Here is a 24,407-nt window from a genome sequence, read left to right on the forward strand (position 1 = left end):
CTCCTGGGGACATTGGGATCTGGCTGCTGGCAGTTTGGGGGAGGCATGTGGCCCTTTGATGCTCTCTCCATGTGCTTGCTGGCCACTGAGTTTGGACTCAAGCCTAAGAGATCCTGGCATGGATCAACAGAGAAAGGACACACCTGTCTACTGCTGCCCGCAGATGCACACGCAATTCTGCCATCTTTACTGCCCAGGTAAACTGTCTCCTGTGAGGTGATCCCACTGGTGGCAACAGCTGAAACTCGAGCGGGCTCCACCCATGACACCACCCCACCTCCACTCACCAAGCCAACCCGGCTTCTCTTTGCATTCTGGGGCTTTCTTCCCTCCAAGGCCTCACTGGGCAGAACCAGCTCCCAGGTCAGGTCACAGCTCCCAGCGAGGAACTCCCAGCCTCCCTGGGATTGCCCTTGGAAATCTGCTTTTCATAACCTCCTGAAATGTTTTCCCTGAGGTGGTCCAGCTGTTGCCTCCTCCTCGGGCACCACTTCCTGGACCTCAAAGGCTATTGATACATAGGAAATCCCCTTCCAGCCAGGGAGCGGCCTGCTGCTGGAGGAATTCTAGGAAGCAGTAAGGAATACAAAGAAAAGAATCCAATCATAAAAATGCATTTGTCCGTGACGATGACCTCATGGGTCTGAGAAGCCCAGATCTCGTTTTAAGACTTGATTTTCCTTTCCCGGAGAGAGAGTGGGAGACATGTTTCAGCCCCACACTCTATTTCCTGGGTTCACAGAACACATTCCACTCACAGAGCAGTTGTGTGGAGGAGCTCATGTCATTTCAATCCCTAGTCATTCTCCCTGGTGGGGCCGGGTACCCCACCACTTGTCAATCTCGCTCCCCACATAGGTCCCGTGAAACCTTTCCCTGAAAACTGTGCAAATACACCCCAGAGACTGGCACTGGCCCATCACCAGGTCTGAAATATTGTCTAGCACAGAAATTTGCAGAACATGTTTCCTTGTTCAAATTAAACAAGCACACAAGTGGGCTGAGCACACTGCTGATCTCGGGCTCTTTCAGGATTTGGTGGCAAAACCGAACTGCAGAAGATGCTAGCAGAGCTCCAGAATTGAGCTCTATTACAAACCATGGTATTTAGTCCACCAGCTTCCACTGAACGGAAGTGTCCCCACTGGGGACGATGACAGCAGTAGTGAGAAGGGAGGGCCGGAGAGAGTATGGAAAATCTAGTACAAATGATTTCCAGGCACAGCAAGGGCCTGCGGAGGTCTGGGGATAGAATTTAGAGGGCCACCTCTCAGCTCAAATGTATCTTTTTCTGCTCAAAGACACAGGTGCAACAGGGGAGCAGTTCGTATAACGAGAGTAGTGATTTTGTCAAGCAAGGCAAAAATGAGAGGGAGCAGAGGAAGGAAGTGTGCATGCAAGGAGGGGATGTAATTCCTCACAGGAGTCATAAAGCTTAGGTAGGAACTTCAGATGGGGTGAAGACAAGAGAGGCCAAAGGATAGGGTTGCAAGAGTAGATGGAGTCAGCTAGAAATATGGAACCTGGTCAGACAGTGAGATGCACAAAATTGACATTATGAAGAATTTACAGTTTTGGCATAGCAACTCCCTTATTCTTATGCCAATTTTACAGAGAGGGGAATGGAGGCACAGAGAGGTTAAGTAACGTGCCGAAGGATACATGGCTGGTAAGAGGATTTGAACTCAGGCAGTTTGTCTGGCTCCAGAGTCCACATTTAACCACTACAGAGGCTACCTCTTAGGAGAAAAAGAAATAAGAGCATGTCAAGGTTTTCGAGAACAGTGCAAAAGAAATACCAGAGAACTTGAACATTTTTCAAGCCAAAAATTCAGTAGGCAATTTGAATGAATCACGGCCGTCGTCACTGGGGAAACTGAGAACAGGTGAGCTGGCTACCAATGGCACTGTGGAAAATCCAATGGGAGAGGCAGGTCAAACGATGGCATCAAAATACAGATGGATGGAAATCATGAAGGAAAACGAACGAGACCTTAGGGCAGATCCAGGATAGGAGTTCCTGAACGAGGAAAAGGAGCAGGTGGGGCCACACAATGAGCAGACGGTGGAAGTCACTTCTCCGAGCTGAAAAAGATTTGCATGTGTGGAATGAGAAGATTCAATGAGTCACAGGGACAACTGCTCTGGGAAGAGACATGCCAAGCATTTCCTCAGCCTACGGAAATTAAGAGAATGTGTTGCTAGCAGAATTACCCTCAAATAATGGCATTCATGATTTCGATGGCATTTCCCTAATGACCAATGATATTGAGCATCTTTCCATGTGCTGTTTGGACATTTGTATATCTTCTTTGGAGAAATGTCTATTCAAGTCTTTTGCCCCCAACCCCCTTTTTTTTTGTCTTTTCGTTGTTGAATTTTAAGAGTTTGTTTCACATATTCTGGACATATATATTCTGGATAATATATGCTGGATAATATATTCTGGTTACTATATCCTTTGCAGTTAGATGACTTGCAAATATTTTTTTTTCCTTTTCTGCAGGTTGTCTTTTCACGTTCTTGATGCACACAAATTTTTCATTTTGATAAAGCTCAAATTATCTAATTTTTTTTCCTGTTGTTATTGCTTTTGGTGTCATATGTAAGAATCTGTTGCCAATCCAAGGTTGTGAAGATTTACTTTTACATTTTTTCTAAGAGTTTTATAGTTTTAGCTCTTAAATTTAGGTCTTCAATTCATTTTGAGTTAATTTTTGTGTGTATGGTGTGGGGTAGGGGTCCAACTTCATTCTTTCATAATTGCAAATCCACTTGTCTCTGCATCATTTGTTGAAGGGATTGCTCTTTGCCCATCGAATGGTCTTGGCACCCTTGTCAAAAAAATCAATTGGCCAAGGTCTATGAATTTATTTCTGGACTCTCAACCTTAGTCTACTGGTCTACATGTCCATCTTGATGCCATTACCATACTGTTTTGATTACTGCAGCTTTGTAGTAAGATTTAAAATCAGGAAGTGTGAGCCCTCCAACTTTGTTCATTTTTTCAAGATTGTTTTGGTGAATGTTGCTTTCCCTATGAATTTTAGGATTAGCTTTTCCATTTTTGTAGGGAACAAAAAAGACCACTGCGGTTTTGGTAGGGATTGCATTGAATCTTTAGATCAATTTGAGTAGTATTGATATCTTAACAATATTAAGCCATAAATACAGGATACCTTTCATTTATTAAACTGTTCAGTTCTTTCATCAATGTTTTCTCATTTCCAGTGCACAAGTCTTGCATCTCCTTAGTTAAATTTATTCTGAAGTACTTTATGTTTTTTGATGCTATTGTAAGTGCAATTGCTTTCTAATGTATTTGTAGCATTCCTTTCTAATTTATAGAAATACAACTGATTTTTTTGCATGTTAATCTTATATCCTGCTACTTTGTTGAATTTATTAGCTATAATACTTTTTTGTGGATTCTTTAGGATATTCTACATATAAGATTACATCATGTACAAGCATAGATAATTTTACCTCCCCCAGTTTTGATTCCCTTTATTTATTTTTCTTGCTTGATTGCTCTGGCTAGAACTTCCAGTACAATGTTGAACAGACCAAAAATATAAACTTCTGATGAGACTGATAAAGGCAAAATGAAACACAGCAAAAGTATGCCTGAGTAGAATGAGATAGTCAGATAATCACAGACGCAGGGACAGGCAAGCCTAATGTAAAAGAATACTACTTACAACCCCATGGCAGCACACTTGGAAACAAATGGTTTCTTTGCAAAATATAAAGTTACCAGAATTAAACCAAAAAGTGGAAACCCTGAATAAATCAATGACCATAGATGATCTTGAAAAGATGATTAAAAATATACCATTGAAAAGGGTACCTGGGACCAGATGGCTTCACTCTGAGTCCCAGTTCTCAGTTAATTCTAATGTTGTTTCATCTATTTCAAACTACAGAAATGTGGCAATATCCTCAATTTATTTTACAAATCTAGCATTACTTTAATATAAAACTTTATAATAATAATAACAATGATAAAAAGGAAAGGATAGACCAATATTTCTTATGACTATAAATGGAAATATTTTTAAATTATTTAAAATATATTTTTTAAATTAATAATTTGGATAATTTTAAAAAATATTATCCAAATTATTGGTAAAGAAAGGAACTAGCACAACTGCTTATAACCTGGGAAAAAAGAAAGCTGACTCCCCTATCTCATACTACATACAAAAACAAATTCCTAATTATTTAAACATAAATATAAAAAACAAAACAAATCCAAAAATAATATCTAGGAAATTTTAGCTACATCCTTGGGGTTCAGAAGACCTCCTTAAGCAAGAATACCTTCCTTCCAAACTGGCAGCTGGAATCCAATGGAGTGTCACACAGAGGACGTACCTGGATCCCAGCCTGGGCACCCACTGATTTCCTTGCCTTGTGAATGGTCTCCGGGATTAGCCACAAGTTCTGCCCACTTGGGAAGACACTGGATTAAGTCTTTCATTTTCTCCAAGTTGGAGAGATATGGACCTGCTAACTGGTCCCTCAGCTGGATTTTTCTCAGCTGAACCGTGATGAGGAAGGGGCTTCTCCTGGCATATCACCCCGAGCTCTACCCTTGACCCTCTCCTCAGTAAGCTAGTTGTGGGGTCTGCCTCAAAGCTAAAAGAACATATGTATTTCTCAAACATGAGATGACACAATGTGGACAACACGTTCGTTCAGAAGTGGAAAAAATTTTATAAATTAGGATTATGGGCCTACATGAACAAGATGGAACTTACCAAATCCTTCATTTAAGACTAAACTGGTACATAGAAACAACCTCATTCTTGTACCCATACTGAGAGTTACAAAATGTCAATGCCATTCACCCAAGAATCTCTCTCTTGGACATTTATTTAATGTCCAAGATTAAAAACAAGAAATAAAATACATGCGTAGAAATAATTTATCATTTGGATAATCATTAAGTGATTCACTTTGAAGTAAGTCTACATTCTGCCAGGCATCCGGAAGGACAATTATTCTTATCTCTGCTTGTTTATGTGCAGGATGAGAAAGGCCATCCTGAAGGTAGCTGAAGGGAGAATGTCTTAGGGACATGAATGACCCTACTTAGAGACAGCCCACGGCGCGGGCACAGGCTGCGTTACTGACAACACATTGCTCAGATGTAGGGAAGGGAGAGACTCTTCGCTGCCTGGAACATATCTGGGGTGTGGTGTCAGTATAATACAAGCAGGGCCGGGGCAGCCCAGAATGGCCTGCCTGGTGCCACCTTGCATGGAACTATGGGGAGTGCTGCCATGGTCCCCAGCAGATCTGTACCAGCTCCTCACTGTGATGCGCCTCTGCCGGCCTCTGGGGACATGTGAGTTTGTGCTGTCCCCCAGCACCCGCGACCTGATTTTAGGGTAAAGGAGGAAGCTCAGACAGTGACGTTTTACTTGGAGAAAGTGATTCTGGGCCTTCTTACTCCTCTTCCCAGTGTTAAAAATAAATGCCCTTCTTCAGGAAAGAAAACACAAGGAAAACCTTAAGTTCCAGGTAGTAAATCTGTTTTCAGGAAGGAAAAATGGGAGGCGCCATCTGCCTGTTGGCCTCACGTCAACTGAGCCTTGCTCGTTTGCGGGAGCTGACAAGTTGAACAGAAGGAGAACTTTGTCCAAAGGCCAACAGCAGCAAGGATCTTAGAAGGAGCCTGTATCTGTTGGGAAGCTTTAGGGTGAACGAAACAGGAATTCCATTTCAAGTTGGATTGGACATGAGGACAGGTGTGGGTCTCCCGCCTGGGCGACCCGGGGTCTGGTGGTCCCTGGCTGGCTGATCCTTAGGCCCAGGCCACATTTCTGACACTCTCCTGCTGCTCCCCCTGCGTGCTGGCTTCATCTCGTGACAGCAGCAGGTCCAGGCCTCTCAACCTGCTGCCAAGACTCAGAGGAACAGAAAGTTGTTGTCTCTTCCTGCAGCTCTTGCACAAAAGTGAAGAGTTTTCTCAGAAATTTCCAGCAAACCTGCCCACAAATCTCACTGTCAGAGTCAGTCACAGGCCCATTGCTGATCACCCACCCGCGGGCAGATGGAGCACCCTCACCCCCACCAGGCCCCAGTCAGAGGAGGTGGGTGACCTGGGGGCACAGGCCTGAACCAAATCACAAAGGGCAGATGACCAGGAACTTCTCCTCAGACCCATTACACAACAGACATTTTTAAGGGTTTCCCCTTCCACATTAAATATTCTATGTATGTTGACTATGGAAAATGGGGAAAACACAGAAAGGGGAGAAAAATCCCACAACAGAGAAAACAGCTTTGTAAATCTGCCTGGTTATAGTTCTGCAAACTTTTTTTCTATGAATACATAGACGTGTAGGCTATGCTTTACAAAATTATAAACACCCTGTGTCCACTGTTGGTAGCCTGTTCTGTTCAATAAATAACACGGGATGCCCCAAAATTCTTACTGCTGTTTTAGGCTTTAGTAAAGACAAAAGGATAAATCTACAAATTTACAAAGAAGCATCATTTAAATTTCTTTCGGACTTATTTAATTCAAGTAATACATTTTAACTTTTTTCAGTGTCTCTAAAGTGGCAAATGTTGATGAACACAAACATCCAAAGACTATTTAGTATTCCAAATTCACAGGTGCTTAAAGCTGCAGGAAAACTGCTGTTAAATATTTTTGTCTGATTGGTTTTGTAGTATTCCCCAGTAATTTATTTAACTAGTATTATATTACCAGATGTTTAGGCCCCGCCCCTGTTTCCCGTGATTGAAGATCCTGGGGCAAGTGGTTTGACTGTTGGTCAATATAAGTTTTAAGGGAAAGGACTGTCGGTGTTTGTTGCTGAAGACCTGAGGTCTGAATGCTCCTCTTCACTCTTGGCTTCCCTTCCCTCATCAGCCAGGACTGTGCATTGTCACTTTAAAACACCAACTGAAGGTATTTCCTAAGAACACAGAATGTGCTCTATGTGGTAATATGCTCAAGAGAAGGTAGGGAAACAGCCAGCCCCCTCCAGTGATGAATTTGCATTTTGAAATAAAATATGTCTAAACTATTCTCTTAAATGTAGTCCACATTCCCCCGTCAAATGGAAATATAAAACTACAGTTTCTCTGAGGTGTTTCTTTTTGCCATCAAAGAGGTCCCCCGGGCACAAGAACGGAGCAGTGATTACTTTGAAAGCTAAATATTTTCTTACATTTGAATCCCACATAAAGATTGTTTGAAGTCTGAGGAGCTTGTAACAGCGTGTGATTAGACAACGATTATGTTGTGGAAATTTTATGATCATCGATATTACATTATCACCTGTCAACATTTTGGCTTTGAGGTTCCTAAAATGTTTCTGAGAGGGTTTACCAAAACATGTAGTAACAAAACATTAAATAAAATCAAAACTAAGACACGGAAAGAGGAAGGAAATAAATATGCTAATCCTAGAGACTGATACCTTTACAAAGATTGAATATCAAGTTTGACTCAGAGTTTCCTTGAGCAAAAACAGGAACCACAATTTACATGGCTCTGTTCAGCAGAAAGGGAAAAGCACCCAGGTTCCCACTCACTCCCCCACACGAATTCGGAAGGACGCTTGTCTTGTGGAGTGTTGTGAGCACAAAGCATCACGAGAGATGACTTTTTTCCAATAGCATTGGGTGGCAAATGGAGAAGTGGCTTTTCTGTGTGTGCTTCTGGTAAAAACCCACCAGTAAAGGTTCTGGAGTCAAAGGCTGTGGGGAAAGGCTGGTTTAAACCGAGTTAAACAGGTTGGTTCCTAGGGGGCTGCCTGTCTCAGACCCTTTACTAAGTAGTTGTGCATATTCGCTTAATCATGGGACTTCTTTTGTCTGAAGACCTGTTGACATCTGGCAGAACTAGTGTTCCACCTAACAGTGTTTGGGAAATGCTGCTTCAGATACTCTCCTTAAGGTTGTTTTTCCTCAGCCTGAATTTTGACCTGAGTTGCATAGCTGACAGGTTGAGGTCACATTCTCTGCGGAAGGCCCAGGGTTCTGCTTGTCCAGGTGGCTGGCTGAAGGCAAAGGGATACACGAAAAGCAATAAGTCAACAGGTGAGCTGGCAATTGTTTTGTGAAAGTTCTGAGACCTAACCAGTCTTCTTGGCCTAAAGAGGATTGAGTACCGGTGGGGAGAGGCATAAGAAATGAGGGGTAAATTCGGCAAAGCCTTGTTTTCCTTAATCAGGAGTTAATAAATAGTTAAAGTTGATAAATCAAGAAAAAAAGTACTTTAGCAAATTATAAAGTCTGCATCATTAAAATAGCATGGCATTTGGGCATGAGTAGACAGACGAATGGAACACAACAGAAAATCCATAAATAGTCTCAATTACATATACACATTTTGTATATAATAAAGCTGTCAACTCAAATCTATGGGGATAATCTGGGTTTTTAAATATGTGTTCTGGGGTATCAAGACAACCATATGGAAAAAGACAAAAAGCAGATTTGTGCCCCACACTGCATATCAGAATAAATCCAAACAAGTCAGAAAATGAAATGTTGGGGGGAAGAAAAGGAAAGAAGCCATGCCAATACGAGAAGCAAATATGAGCAAATTGTAAAACTGTAAAACATGGACTGGGAAGCTTTTCCTGACTCAAAGTCCAGAAGGAGAAATATTGATTGTTGGAGACATATAATAAAAAGAAAATGTTTTATCCAGTGTAAAAATATAATTTTTGAAAAAGTAAATGAATGAATAACTGAGAAAACTATGTGCAACTTATAACACATACAAAAAACGATTGCGAGATCCTAAAATAGTGAAGAAAAGAATAGAGAAGTGGGCAAGAGATAGAAGCAGACATCACACAGAAAAAGAAATGCAAATGGCTCTTAAACTCTTGAAAAAAAATGTCCAACCTTCTTTACAGTAAGAAGAATGCAAGTTAAAACTATATTGAGATACAGTTTCTAAGTTTAACAATCTCGTCTGTTGGTGAGGCTGTGAGGAAACAAACACTCTCAGATATTATGGGTGAGAGCGCAAAATGGCCTTCAGAGGGGAGACTGGGTATTATTTACAGAAATTACATATTCATTGACCATTTGACTCTGAAACCCTCCTAGGAATCCATTCTAAAAATGCACCTGCGCAAATACAAACAAGGCGTTTTCAAGGCGAGCCACTGAAGGATTCCGAGGCTGGCTGAACAAACTATGGTACATGCGCACAACCAGGCACCATGCAGCAGCCAGTGGCCCTGTGGGAAAGAGAGCCGATGGTCTTTGCTGGGACCAGGGACTGGGCAGGGCTTTCTTGGTTGATGGATGTGTTCTAAAACTGGATTGCAGTAATAGTTACATGGTTGTATAAATATATGAAAACTCACCAAACTGCAATTTTCAGATGGGTGAATTTTATGCTATGTAAATTACACCTCAATAAAGCTGTTTTTTAAAAGGAATATAAAATATCTTTATATGTAGCTATGAAGTGATCTCTGGGATAAATTATTAAATGAAAAAAAGCCAGGTAGAGAAAAATGAGGTGGGCTAGCGGCGAATACAAATACATAAATACATTTGCTTATATCTGTGTGTGTGTGTATATATATATATATATATATATATATATATATATATATATATATATATATATATATATATATACTTTAATGTAAGGATAAACCCAAAACTAATAAAAAACAGTTTCTTATAAAGGAAAGGTGGAAACTGGGTAGAGGAGGGAGGGGTGCTTGAATTCTCTGAATAGATTTTGTTTTGTAGACTTGACTTTACGACAAGGTAATATTTTATATAATTATAAAAAAAAGTTAAATTCAAAAAGCAATCGCTAAAAATGCAAAGCGAAATGAAAAGTCAAGGTGGCAGCATAACTACTCTAAGGACGAAAAACAAAAACAAAAACCCACCTCTAAACAAGTCTTAAGTTGTTTTCAGTAATCACATTGTTTGTAGTCGTGTGGATGTTATTAGTCTGAGCCACCACGTATACATCGCAGGCTCAGAATTATAGCCAGTGTCAGTGCTATCTGGAACTAGGATTTTCAGGATAGGAGAAAGGAAACAGATGATGAGACTGAAAAGGTTAAAGAAAAATCCTATCATCATGAGTTTCAGTATAAATTCATGATGCATTTTTTCCCATTTAAAAAAAAATCCTCTTTCCATTGAAAAAGACCTAGATAAACACCCAACTTTGTAGCAACTAGCAACACTAGCACCAGATTGTAGTTACAAAATACCATTTCCCACTAAAAGAACTCAGAGCGCCTAAAGAAATGGCAGATTCCAGGGCTAGGGCTGAAAATGAACAAAATGAGCCTGAAACTTGTAATATCAGAAAGCAAAACTACCAAAGACCCTGACAGTCATAAAATACCCAGAAGCCAACTTAAAGAAGCTCACAGTGGCCAAAGCAGGGAACAATTTGAGCATCAATAACCCTGACTTAAAAAAAAAAGTATCAACCAACTACCATGTTTTAAATTTATAGAGAACCTGATTCAAACATACTGTTAAAAATCACAAAAATTGGGAGAATTTGAATAGTAAATGGTATTTGAGGATATTAAAGAATTTTTGATAGTTTCTTAGGTGTAATATGGGTTAGTGGATTTGGAAATGGATTCTGAAATATTTATGGATAAACAATAGAATGTCTGGGGACTGTTTCATGAGGAAATTGGGGTGGGAGAATAGAGATGGCCATGAATGAATAATTGAAGCAGGGTGGTGGATACACAGGGGTCCGTTCCTTCTACTATTTTTCTATATATTTTTACCATAGTAAGTTTTTGAAAGCATTAAGGCTTAGCTCATTATTTATTTACATATTACATAGTAGATTGATTTACTCCACAACATTGAAGGCAAGAAACGCGACACTATTTTTTAAAAAATCAGATAGCATCCTCTCCAAGCCCCCAATGGTTAAAATGTTGAGAAATTCAAGCTTCTTTTCTGTAGGATTGTACCAGAGGTGTTGGAGCTTATGTGTCATCTGAAAAGAGGAGCTAGGTTTCGAGTTTTAGCACATTCACTGGTCAGCCCGTGGCATCTGTCTGTCACCTGGGGACGGTTGGCGCTGCCTTCTGTGCCCTCGGCTGTCCTGCTCATTTCCCATGACACGTCACCTCTTCGCAGGTCGTGTCACCTGGTGGGCACTGAACGAGTCTTCACTTGTAGACCCCCTTCTAAACCCTCTTCTCCAGCTGCAGGATGCTGACCTTCTCACCTTGGTTGCACTCTGTATCATTTTGCTCAGGCTGACCTAACAAAAAATCACAAGCTGAGGGACTTCAATAACAGAAGTAATTTTCTCATAGCTCTGGAGGCTGGAGGTCCATGGTCCAGGTGTAGGCAAGTTGGGTTGTTCCAGAGGCCTCTCCCCTTGGCTTGCAGACAATCACTTCTCCTAGTGTCCTCTTGTGGCCTGTTTTCTATATGTGGGCGCCCTTGTTGTCTCTTCCTCTTCTTAAAAGGACACCAGTCCTATTGGGTTAGGGTCCCACCCTTCTACAAAAAGGCCCTAACTCCAAATACAGTCAGTCACACTGGGGGTTAGGGGTTCAACATGAATTGGGGGGGAGGGGGACAAAATTCAGTCCCTAACAGAACCCTCTTTTGCTGCTCCTCACCAAACGTCCCCAGGGGGCCTGGCCACTTCAACAGAAATCTTGGCAGTGAAGTTGTCTTTCAGGTGCCGGGCCTGGCTGCCTTGGAGTGAGAAGAACCAACACAAGCCCTTCTAGTATCTTGCACAGCTGCAAGAGGAAAACATGCATTCTATCAATAAATGTATGTCTACAAAATAAGCCATGGGATGACAATTGGTTCAGGTGTCAGTCCCTAATTCCTTCTCATTAAGGAACTTTCTAATGACGCTTAAGAAGCGTGGGCAAGTGACAGTCTCTGCCCCCTCTGGTCTGAACCCTCTCTTCTGGGAATTCACTGTACTTCTATGTAATCTTGGAAGTTGGCTCAAATTACTGGGCTGACCTTACGCATTCTTCAATGATCTTAATTTTCATGTTTTTACTAACAATTTCTATAGAACAGTGGTTCTCAAAGTGTGGTCCCAGACCAGCAGCATCAGCACCAACTGGACATTTGTGAGAAATGCAAATTTTCTAGCCCCGCCTCTGAGGAGAAAGCCCAGCATTCTGGGCTTTAACAAGCCCTCCCCACAATCCGATGCACCCTCAAGGTCTGAAAACACTATTGGAGATGACTTAGGTATCCACACCTGAAGGGGTCCCTCTCAATTTCCCTGAGCCCTTGCTGCAGGGTCCCCCATGTGCTGTGGGGAGGCTGCCCTGTCTTTTTAGTTCCTTATAATGAACTCTCTTTTGGAATCAGCTGCAATTAAGAAATCCTCTTCCTTCACTCTTTACAATAACCTCAGCATGTAACACAGTGGCTCACGCAAAGTATGGTACTTCCTAAATACATATTGAATGGGTAGACTATTCAGTGTATACAACTATAAAACACTTATTTTGATGCAGATGCTTCACATTTAGTTTTATGCAGGAAGTCTGCTCTCTGATGGCTGAACTTGGTTATCCGATGTTGGGAGAGAGTTTGGTCCTCCACGATAAGCCCTTACTTCTGGCAGGTTCCAGGGTGAGCACTCTCTTATGTGACACCCAAACCACAACAATGGCTTCAACACAAACCACACGCTAGAAACACCTGCATCTAGTTCTCTACAAGGGTCTCCATGCATTAAGTGTATAAATTTTAAAAAGGGGGCTGTAGCTCAACCCAAGGGAGATTATGACCTGGACTCTTAGGAGACACCTAGCCATCCTGAATTTCTGTGACAGTATAAAGGAATTCAAGAACAGAAAATCTTGTCCATGACGAGGTTATGTATGAATGTGCCATGAGTGCACCAAGTTGGAGAATTACCATTACTTCTCCCACTTCCTACCATACGGGCCCCATTCTTTTATGGAGCACATAATGGCGGGACCAATGTCTGGACATAAAGGTGGAATGGCTTTTCCCCACAACTATGAGAAATCTGTGACAATGTCATTTCTCAGCAGGACGAGCCCTGTTCCTGACTCAATGTCTTCCCTGATATTGGAGAGGGCGTTCCGTCTAAAATACTGACCTTCCTTGGAAAAAGCAAATCATCCAGCTGCATATGTTAACTTCTCATGGGTATGTGATATCTCTCTTCCTAGGGCCTCAAGGAAATGAGGGAAACACCACAGCAGGGGGACTGGCAGTATTAAAGCATGCATGTTAGTATCCCAGGGCAGATGCCGTCATACGCATTAGGCATCACCCAATTGCCCTCTTAATATTTGCAAATTATGTGGTTTGCTTATCTTTGACTCTCTCACATTTGTTTTAATAATACCAGGGAACAAAAGCTTTGTAAATGAAAAAATATCAATTTTCTAAAATCCAAATTTCTTGATGAAAATATGAATGGTAACATTCCAGTGGAAATTTACCTTAAAAAATTAGTGTTTTTGAAAACAATTTTAAAAACCAATCATCATAATGTACACTGACGTATAGAAAAACCAGAATTTGGAGACTAACAGACCAGGTCCTAACCCTAGCTCCTCCATTCATACCATCTAGGATGACCCCCACCCAGCAGGTTATTAAAACTTTGGGAGCTTCAGTATCTTCTTCAGTAAAATGTGGCAACAATACTTACCTCAGAAGATTCCAGAGGGGATTAACCATGATAATGTATATGAAGCCCCCAGCATGGCACTGTCCAAAATGGTAGCCACCAGCCATATGTGGCCACTGAGAACTTAAAACGTGGCTAGTCAGCATGTACAGTGTGAAAAACACACCAGATTTCAAAGTCTTAGTATGAAAAAAAATGTAAACAATCTTATCATTGAAAATATTGATTACATGTTGAAATTATATTTTGGAATATGGAGTTAAATAAAATATATTAACATTTTTAACACGTACACTTAAGTTTATATTTTATACTAGAGACCAACAAAACGATAGTTGGTTAACAGATTAACTTATTTTTATGCACATCTTTAAAAAATTTCTGCTGCTATGTCTAAATCACTAAAAAATATCCCCAAATGGTTGACTTCATACATCTAGGTTCTTTTCTTGCAAGGTTAGCTGTTTAAAAACTGCAGTCATATAACCTGTTGGCATCAGAATTATCTCCACATGAGAGAACTGAAAAATAAAAATAAATGTGATACAGACATTGACAGCTGTTATCCATAAACACTAATAGTAAAGCCGTATCAGTTCTCACCATTTCATCTGCAGAATGTTATAAATTTGCCTCTAAAGTCCACACCAATACCTCTTTTCTCTGCTTCATATATTGGCATTCCACTGTTTAAATGATGCTGGAAATCTGAGAAAGAGTTGGATCTGGGAACATGCAACCATTTCTCTTTTGCAACCTGGAGGGCTGACTAAATGTGGCAAATCCTCCAGGACTGAACAGAATCACTTTGCCTGCTCTCAGATCCAGCAGGACCTGCCCATTTTCCTGTGGTGAGAGTCTGCAGGACCAAAGAGCCAGCCACGTTACCGGGAAAGAGGAATCAAATGAGTCCTAGAAGACGTTCCCATCTACGCCATTTCCTATCCCATCGCTGCTGCAGAGAGAGGAACTCTTCAGGTTATTGCCTAAATACCTATTTGCTCAAAAATCCATTCGTTTACAAGGAATTCCAAAGCCATGTTATACGTGGATTCAAAAATGTTCTCAAATGGCGCTAGGACTGGTTACCCACATTGTATATATCTAATCCCAACACACCTCAAGGGACCTTGTCTACATCCCGACAAAGGCAGCCTCAAGGCACGGACCTGGCCAGCCAGCTTCATCCAGCCCAGTTCTGACTGTACCTTTCATACTGGAGCAGGTTCTCTGTGGATTCAACCCACTCGGCACCTTGCAGAGCAATACCTCCTGCCCTTGACATCTCTCCAAACACAGTGAAGTCCACAAGTGGGTGCCCCATCTTTTCTCTCCTACAGGCTGAGAGGATGTGTGTACAAGCCCTTAGTACGCACCTGGTGTACAACAAACACACAGGAAGTATTTGCGACCTTCATCATTGTTAATAACCCCACACTAGGATGGGTGGATTCGTTGAACAATCTTTACAAGTCGATGTTAATTATTTGTATTGCCTTTTCTTTAAACCACTCTTTAGGGGAACTGCTGTGGAGCCCTTCCCAGCCGGGTCCCTATCCTGTGCAGATGGTCTGGACCCCATGAATGTATGCAGCCGAGTGTGCCCTACCCACTGGAGGCAGCATCTTCTCACTTGTTTTACCCATACAGTCCAAACATACCAGCTCCTTTGGCAGCCACTTTACTGTTTTAGCTAAAAAGTGTCCATCTTTTTCATGTGCACCGCCACTAAAGGCTCCACTTTCACATGGAGAATACACTGAGCACCATTGCCAGACTTGTCCCTTTAGACAACCCCCTGCATTTTCTCAAAGGAGCACTGTACCTCAAGACTGCTCAGCAACCAGTGGTTGCTCAACTTGTTAGATTGACCAAAATGCCACCAAGTTCCCAGAACATTACTAGCACCTACACTTACTCAACAATGGACCCTGCAAGAAAAAGTAGAGGCCAGCAATCAGGTGGCCTTCCAGGAGGCAGCACTGAGGAAATACTTTCACGATGCCAGTAAAATAGAGGTGCCAAGAGGACGAGGTCCTTTCAAATGTGACAGTTGTATTTATCTGTCCAGGATGAAAAAGGGTCTGGCTCAGCAGGACAAGATTGTATGTCCCTTCCTAGGGGTGAGCACATTTAAGTTAAAGGGACAACCTGAGTGTCCTTATCCAGGCCTTGGACATCAGGGAGAACACGCACCAGTCCCCAACTTCCCGGAGGTCGGAGTCTTGCTGTCTGTGCGCAGGCAGGACCCACGTCTGCAGACACGGCCAGTGTGCTTCCAGGACAGTCTCCATTCCAAATCCACCCCGTGCATGAGCCTGCTTAGCACCATGACCTCTGGGGAGAGGGGTCACTGGGTTTCTAAGAGCTCAGACTGAAAACACATCTCAGCAGGAATCCCTTTCTGGGACCTTGTAATCATGGTCAAAGGTTAACTTGCAGCTGGGACCTAGTTGGCTGTCAGTGAGGTGGTTGGTTTTAAAGCTTGAAGGAAGGCACCAGTGACAAAGATTAGGAACCAAGGATGCCAATACAAAGAAACAAAGTATGGCTCCAAGCTACAGCACGGATAAACCACAAAGCATTCTGTTACATCAACGCAGCCAGTCTCAAAGGATGCACGTTATGACTCCATTTATATGCAAGGTCCAAAGGAGAAAGTAGATTAGTGGTTGCCTAAAGCTTAACAGGATGGGGAGGTGGGCAGACGAGGGGATGACAAAGCAGTGTGAGGTGTCTCCTTGGGCCAATAAAAATGTTTATAAATTGTGGTGGCGACATATGTGCATAACCCTGAATAGAATGAGTCCACTAAACTGTATACTTTCAATGAGTGAATTGTATGGTATATGAATTACATTTCAATAAATCTGCTTAAAAAATAACCAGGTTAGTATTCAGTATCATTTATTGTGAAAAAGCTGTTTAATATTGATCTGTAACATTTGTCGTTGTGTCCGACTTCCAAATAAATTTAAGGAAGGGGCCAAATTGCTTTGCTCAAGCTCTATTCACATCCCTCCACAGAACTTCCGGTGGGTACGCTGCCAGAATTTTATGGCTTAGACCAAAATAAAAATAAGAATTTTGTATCATTTTGAGTTAGACCATCCAATCCCAATTTCCTATAACCAAGCCAACTAGGAGACATGACGTAGAAATCCAGGGACCAGTGCTGTTGACAGCAAGCCAGGCAAGCAGCAACGGGACTGCTGAGGACAGACAGGGGGCCTGCATGGGGCAGAGGCCTGGTGCCCAGCAGGGGGATAGGGCAGGGGGCCCTCCACGCCCTCTTGGGGCCTGGCTACACCAAGGTACGTGCTCACAAGTCCCACACTGCACAGGCGGGCTGGTTTCCCCATGGATGAACATTAGGGTTTGATTTCATGTCACTCAAGCAAACAAGCAGGGATTTCTGAGGGTCTGCTAGAGCAGAGCACTTAGGATATAACCAATGGTCAAACCTGAGAACTGATCTCCGCCAGTGCAGGCTCTATGCAGGCAGACACAAATAGTGAACAAGACACCACCACGTGTCCTCAGGGAATGAGGATATCAGGTTATTAACAGGAAGCACAGAGGTCGGGCCAGGCAGAGGCAGAGGGGGCAGCCTCAGGAAGAGTTGGCAACGTGAGTGTAATATGATTCACCTTAAGATGGGAGCAGAGGTAGGCCAGATATGATAACCCAGTATTGGAACACACATTACTTCTCCCGTAAGAAAATGTAGTAACGACTTTGCCCAACTATTAATTCCTTAACTGTTTTACTTTATAAAACAGAACACCGGGGTGGCCGGATGGCTCAGTTGGTTAGAGCGTGCAAGCTCTGAGCAACAGGGTTGCCGGGTCGATGCCCACATGGACCAGTGGGCTGCATCACCCCCCTCCCCCCCACACACACCCAACTAGATTGAAGACAATGACTTGAGCTGAGCTGCCACCACTGGGCAGCTGGATGACTCAGTTGGTTAGAGTGCATGCTCTTCACAAGGTTGCCGGTTTGACTCCCACATGGGATAGTGGGCTGCACCCCCTGCAACTAGATTGAAAAAGGCAACTGGACTTGGAGCTGAGCTATGCCCTCTACAACTAAGATTGAAGGACAACTTGACTTGCAGCTGATGGGTTCTGGGAGAAACAGTTACCCAATAAAGCTAAAAAAAAAAAAAAAAAATTTAACACCTACTTCTCCTGAAGTGAAGCATGGGCAATGTATTTACTTTTTTTGCTTTGGACATGGTAGAGAAAACCATCTCACTGCACCCCTGAATGTGACGCCACAACACACAGCCGGTGTCACTTATGGGGCTGACTTGCTCCTGTTTGCTTCCGGTACATGAACTGTCAACCCGCTGAGGGGGAAGTCAGGACAGGACGCGTGAATGGCGGCAGTCCCAAGACAACTAGCACTCTGCCGGGTTTTTATTCCCAATCACCAACAAGCAGCAAGGAAAAACCCTACTCAACAGGCGACCTAGGTATTTACAATTTTATTTCACCTTAGACAAGTAACATGTTTTGCATATGAAGCACAAAGGAGCTAGTTCAGCAGCACGTTTAATTTATAATAACGTAGCCATGGCCACGTCTCCGCAACCCCGGGGTCTCGGGCGAGGTGCTGACCCCAATAACGTGGCCCAGATCTGCCCATGGCCATCACTACGTCAGACCTGTGGGGGAACCGATGGGGCACATCCCAGAGACTCAGCCACACTGACCTTGCACCGAAGGAGCTCGTTAGACCTAAGTTAGTATATATGCGCCATTTTGAGAAAGGGCTGCTCTGTCCTATTAGGTACAGACGAAATGCTATTTTACTTTTGGATCCAATTCAGCAAAAAATAAAACGTATTTCTTCCTTAAGGACCAGCTTTACTCCCTTTTGGCTTCAAGAACATGGTGATTGAGAGCTTACCACCAATTTCATTCTGAGATCTTTGAACAAAATTTGCTACTTTCATAACTTGTGTGTGGTGACCCCTGGGGCAACCCGTTATGGGAGACAGCAGGAAGGGGGTGCCACCCACTCAGGTCAGGGGTGGCCCTAGGAAAGGAGGTGTGCATAAAATGTGGATCCTTATAGGAAGGCAACAATTTGAAGGATCACGATATATTTGAAACTCATGCCACAGAAAATAGGTGTCACTTTTACTTTATTTAAGGGAAAAAAAGGGGGGGAGGGGAAGAACAACAGTAATTTTCATAATACACAGAAGACAAGTTAGCACTGGGGGGAAAAAAAAAAAGGCCATGTGCTTGCCACCAGTCTTGCTTTGCAGCTCTATGATTAGTAAATTTAATGCAGTTTGTCACTGGTATTACTGTTTAGCAAATTTATAGTTGGCAAAATTAGGGATTATGAATCCACCCTACGTGGACTAGAGCTAAGACAAAAAACTAAATAACCCATTTAAAAAGTCACTTAAAAATAAACCATAAATATGTGATGCGCATTAGTGTAACAAAACCACGTTTGTAAACATTTTCTCCAATGTAACACGTGCATGAGAAAAAAGTAAAAACACTGCACTCAATAGTTACTCTGATTTAAATACAGGAAGGCATTCCTTATTAAAGCCTTGACTAAACCTAGAGATGTGTCAATGTTTTGTTTTGAAGAGCACTGCTGTAGTAGTTTTCAATGTTCTGTATTTAATGATATCATAACACTGTTTTCTTTTGTAATTTTGCCATCGTGGCACTTCCGTGAAGTCAATACCCTGCTAAAGGAACAAAATCACCCCTTCTCTAGAAGAATGGAATTTCAACAGCCCATGAGGTTTTATGGAGAAACCTAACTGGGCTCCTGCTCCAAGCTGCAGCAACACGGCCTGGATGCCAAGGCGGTGAGGCCACGGAGAGAAGGCATACACCAGGAGCCCCGCGTCACAAGGACAATGGCTGCCGGAGCTCAGTAGAGTAAGCCCACCACTGAATTCAATTCCGTTCAGCTTAGTTCAGCTCAAACACCAGGAGAGTGCCAGGTGGGTGCCAGGGGTGGTGCGAGCAGGGCAAGCACGATTCTGACGTGAGCTCAGACCCCAGCACATTAAGGGGAATCCAGTTTTCATCTCATTCCAAACACTCAGTAATTCCAAGAAAACGTCTGCATTATCTGTGTGACACCCCTTGAGTTACAGACACCGAGTTTCAAGTTTGTGGATAATTAAGACCATGGATACCTCATCCTTTTTTATTTCTTCCATATTAGTATCAGAAGTTTAGTATTTTTTTCAAAGACACCTGGCCCAACTTTCACCTCTCTCTACAGCCGTGGGAAAGGCTACAATGGACCCAGCCATCCAGTTCTTTCTCTTCTTGGCACACACACACACGTTCACTGTGGCACATGTCGTCTGACTTGAAAAGCCAAAACACATGTAGGAAATTGCCAAAGATAATTTTACTTTGAAGTCCTGTGGTGATGGAATGTGGCCTATCTCCAAAGTCCCTCCCAAACGTGGGAACAGCTCTTCAATCTTCTCTATGTTAACTACAAATTAGTCAAAAACAACTAGCTCTTTCTGCTTTGACATTAGCACTACTCCAAAGTCACACGGACGGACAAACCATTTCCACCGCCTTGTTCTCCCCAAAGAAAGGCTGTCCCAGCATATCTTGCCTTTGTGGATATGTACAACCAGCTGTTTCTATATTTGTGAGTGCATTTATTTTTCACTAGATTTCTGTAATTCAAAGGAGAGCCTTTGGCAAAAATGCTGAGCCCGGAGGAAGAGCCGGTAACAGCCGTCAGAACGGATCAGAGAGGAGAATGCTGGGCGAAGCCTGGGCGAAGAGGCACAAATGACCATTACAGCTTTGGGAGGCAAGTCCCCTTTCATGTTATGAAAGAAAATGAACCCCAAGGAGGATTAAGCCCATGGAACACCAAGCTTGTGTTTCAAGTGGCCGTCAGGAAGTGCCCCCACAGGAGCCAACGACAGAAAAGGAAGATGGCGGCACTGAGCGTCATCTTTGACCAAGAGATGGATATCCTCAGAGGAATTGAGTGACCATGGAGCCATGAAACAAATTATTACCCAAGACATTTATTACAAATGTCATGAACATATTCATAAAGTAAAACTGGTTTAAAAAACAGAGAGAGAACAAGAGAACAAGAAAAGCCAGGGCTCCGATATCACACCTGAACACAGGAAGATGCCGCCTTACGAATAAGCAGTATTAACTACATTCTTAAAATAGTTTTAGTGCATTGCATGTTTAGAAAAGGGAAATACCCCCCCAAACCCCAGAAAGTTTCCTGCAACACTGAGCAGTTTGTGTGACTATTCTAAAGCGACCACCTGTCTGCTGCAAACCCCGGATTGAGACAATGAGGCCCCGTGTGTTGTAGGCGAAAGTGGTGAAAACAAAGCACCCTGCTCTCTGCACTTAGAAAGCAGGCTGCATCAGTCAGCGTGATCAAGCCTCTGGCTACTTCCCATCTTCAGGGACAATTTCTCTTGTGCCTACTGAGACCTGTGACAAAATAACAGTCAAACTTCAATCTGATAGTTTTGGTATTAAGATTAAATTAAATGTTAATGTTTTCCTCCAAAAACATATAAACTAAACCACCTCTTAATGCATTAAAAACAATGAGGTAGGCAAAAAAAATAAACGTGGTTGAAAAAAAATTTTTTTTCCTCTGCAAGTGCAGACTGTGGTAAAACTGTTGTCGCACTTCTAGGTTTAAACAAAAATTAAACCTTTAACTGAGGCAGTGCTAATACTGTCACACAACAAAGTTCTGGCCATTATACAAATGCACACTTTTTCTTTCTTTCTTTTTTTTTTTTTAAAAGAACCATCTGCACATGATGTAGGCAAAACCTGGTACACAGAAAAATGGCTGAGTTCTTGGCCAAGCCAAAAAAAAAAAAAAAATCCAAAGAAACGAAAATGGGACCCCCTTAACCCGCCCCACCCCGCCTCCCAAGCCCCACCCACAAAAGTTATCCTAGTAACTGTGTCTTTCACATTTTATAAATATTAACTTCTTAAACCTGCACCTTCTTCTTTGTCCACATATTGTCACATTACAAAAAAGAAATGTCAATTAAATACATTGTTAATGTTACTATATTAAATCTGCTTCAGCAAACTGCTCATTAAGACCACCACTTTCCCCCTCCTTGTGCCCACTTCCAGTAAACCAGCGGCATGTTCACGGTCTCCACCTTCAGACACCCGTACGACAGAGTCACTCAGAGATAGGAATTCTGGAGCTGAAGGAAAGGCATTTGCTTTCTGGTCTGATGCTCGAGCCCGAACACTGGTAGCACCTGATGGTAGAATGTGAACAGCACCAGCTGCATGGCAGCCTTTATTTTCTGAGTAAGGAAAAGAAAAGAATGGGGGGAGCCTGGTAGGGGAGGAGCAGGAAGGAGAGGAGACAAGAGCCCCACGCGTGGTGTCTGAGCACACAGCTGTCTGTCCTGGACTCCCCCTGTGCGGCTCTGAGCTCCAGTTGCCAGGAATTCCAAGTTCTCAGGATCGTGACGACTCTGGGGCTGGCCACTCTCACCGCAGCACTTCTACCAGCTCAGCAGAGAAGTCCTGCCTAGCGTCATGAAGTAAACCTGACTGCTGCCACCAGACCGAACAGATGCGAAGAATACCTGCCAAGCAAGAGGAAAAAGGGGTTTGCACGAAAACGCAATACTGTCTGTGGGAGCCACACTTCCTGTAGCTCCCAGGCCGTGACCCAGAGCCCCCAGCAACCTGCACGCCTCCCCACGGAGAAGCTACAAGCCCAGAGGCCCCTTTCAAAACAAAGTCCCAGAGGACGTCAATTCCCCAAAAATAAGCCCTAGCCGGAGAAGAAGCCTAGCACGATTCCTCCAGGATATGGAGGGCACGCACCCCTCACATGAGGATTTTATGACCTGTTTCAGGGAGAAGGGTGCCTTTCCCACAAACTCCTTCAGCTTCAAATATCCAGTAAGCCAAGGTGCCATATTTTGGCACCTAAAATCATGTGAGGGCTTATTTTCTGGCTAGGTCTTATTTTGGGGGAAACAGGGTAGTCAGATAACTCCTTGTATACTGCCATATTGTGAGAACTCCAAAGGAAAAAAAAACAATGATGTTTCTGAAATTGGGCTACTTTGTTTACGTCCACTGCAAGCACCTTCTAAAACATGAAGGTGTTGCGAAAACTCAGCAAGCAGCGGGGAGGGCTTCTCGGCAGCCTGATTTTTCTCTCTTAAATAATTAAGCTAAAATGTCTTAGTTATTTCATATGGTTCAACACAGTATAAAAATTTTGCATCTTTTACTAGTAAACTTTAAAGGATATTGACATCATGAATGCTAAAATTATTTAAATACCAAAAGTCCAAAGAATATTATAGTTATGGCTACATTACATATACTTAGGAAAATATAAGCCAAAAAGCTGGTAAAATCCTGGATTAGGTCTGGGGTTGTATGGATTTTCAAGGAAAAAGATTTGGGAGAGATTATATAGGGGGAAAAAAGTCAACTCCTTCGCAAATGACTGTTCCAACTGCAGGAGTGAGTGGCTGGTGGGGATGTGGCTTTTGTGCTGAGCACGCAGCAGGCAGGTGTGGTGGGGGGACACAGCGACAGCTTTTTTCAGTCATGTCAAAATTCTAAACTGAACCTGAGAAGCCAACCTGCAGCCTGGTTGCTAGAACGTTTACTCTATTTTAACACAAAGCAACAGACGGAAATGTTAAGAGGCAGTGGGCTGCCTCAGGTCGTCAGACTGTTTTTATCTGAGTGGACAGGAGAGAACGCTGGGCCCCCATGTCCCCCCGCCCACCCCCGCCACGTCCTTCCCAAAGCAGGCAGGACAGGTCAGCCCCTGGGCCAATGAGCTGCTGCACTCAGGCTGGTTTTGGGAAGGACTCCTGGAGAGTGAGTAGCACAATCAGAAGACAAGCATATCATCAGTTTTGAAAAAACAAAGGTTTTTACTGGAGTTTCAATGCCCTGAGGTCTCAGTTGCTAGAGGTGGTTGTGTTTCTGCATAAAATGATTTGTACTGTTAGGCCCCTGACAGGCGAACAGTGACGCTATTTCACTACTGAAAAGGCAGGTGAACAAGTGGTATGTATCTTCCTGATACACATCAGGGGAGAGGACCCTTCCACCCTATCCGCGTCTGCATGGGTACTTTCTTCTAACCACGGAAAAGCCCACCCACTGAAACTGGCAGCTTGAACCTTCCCTATCCCTAAGCCAAGCAGCTGTGACAGGTCACCAATGGGGTTTTAAAATAAACACAATATATGATGGTTTCTGCAGAGATAAATATCTCTATCCACTCACAGCAAAATATATACATATACCCCACCCCCCCATAAACAGGTCTGAAAAGTCACTCCTAAAAAGTTCCTAGGTGAATTTATTTCAGAATCTATTAAAACCCTAAGGAAAAACTTCACCAAACTCCATGAAAGATAAGCCACCATTAAAAGGCAGTAGCAAGTAAAAAGACTCTATGAGGACACCGTCACCTTGTCATTGCGTTCACATAAGAACTTCAGTCTTTGAGCCCTTTTGTGCATAAACACCCCATCCAGGTGACCAGTTTCCACAGACCGGATCTCTATGGCCTTTTCCCCCCAGCCCATCGTCTGATTGGATCGGATGTACGCTGGAGGGGAGAACACACATTGTTAGAGGAGACAGCCATGAGAAGATGCTGCTCATGTCCTCCCCACCCCCTCACTCTCACATACTAAAACACACACACACACTCACTCACTTGTGCATGCACGCGCGCA

The 24,407-nt window shown here is 42.9% G+C and overlaps 1 protein-coding gene across 29 annotated transcripts in view; it reads right to left on the reverse strand.

The window, feature by feature from the left end:
- Positions 1–18,783: 18,783 nt before the first annotated feature.
- MAP4K4 (mitogen-activated protein kinase kinase kinase kinase 4) overlaps positions 18,784–24,407 on the reverse strand; it is a 192,994-nt gene continuing 187,370 nt past the window's right edge. For 24 of the 29 annotated variants that reach the window (XM_019666513.1, XM_019666506.1, XM_019666494.1 and 21 more), the window contains 2 exons: positions 24,138–24,277; positions 21,943–22,271 (listed from right to left, as the gene is read on the reverse strand). In XM_019666513.1, the coding sequence (XP_019522058.1) occupies positions 22,188–22,271; positions 24,138–24,277 (224 nt within the window). In that variant the 3' untranslated portion in view covers positions 21,943–22,187. Of the gene's footprint in view, positions 22,272–24,137; positions 24,278–24,407 lie in introns of all 29 variants that reach the window. The other 5 variants (XM_019666503.1, XM_019666508.1, XM_019666507.1 and 2 more) reach the window with 1 other exon arrangement.

Source organism: Hipposideros armiger, unplaced genomic scaffold (assembly GCF_001890085.2).
Source record: "Hipposideros armiger isolate ML-2016 unplaced genomic scaffold, ASM189008v1 scaffold_472, whole genome shotgun sequence".
Lineage (NCBI taxonomy): Eukaryota > Metazoa > Chordata > Mammalia > Chiroptera > Hipposideridae > Hipposideros > Hipposideros armiger.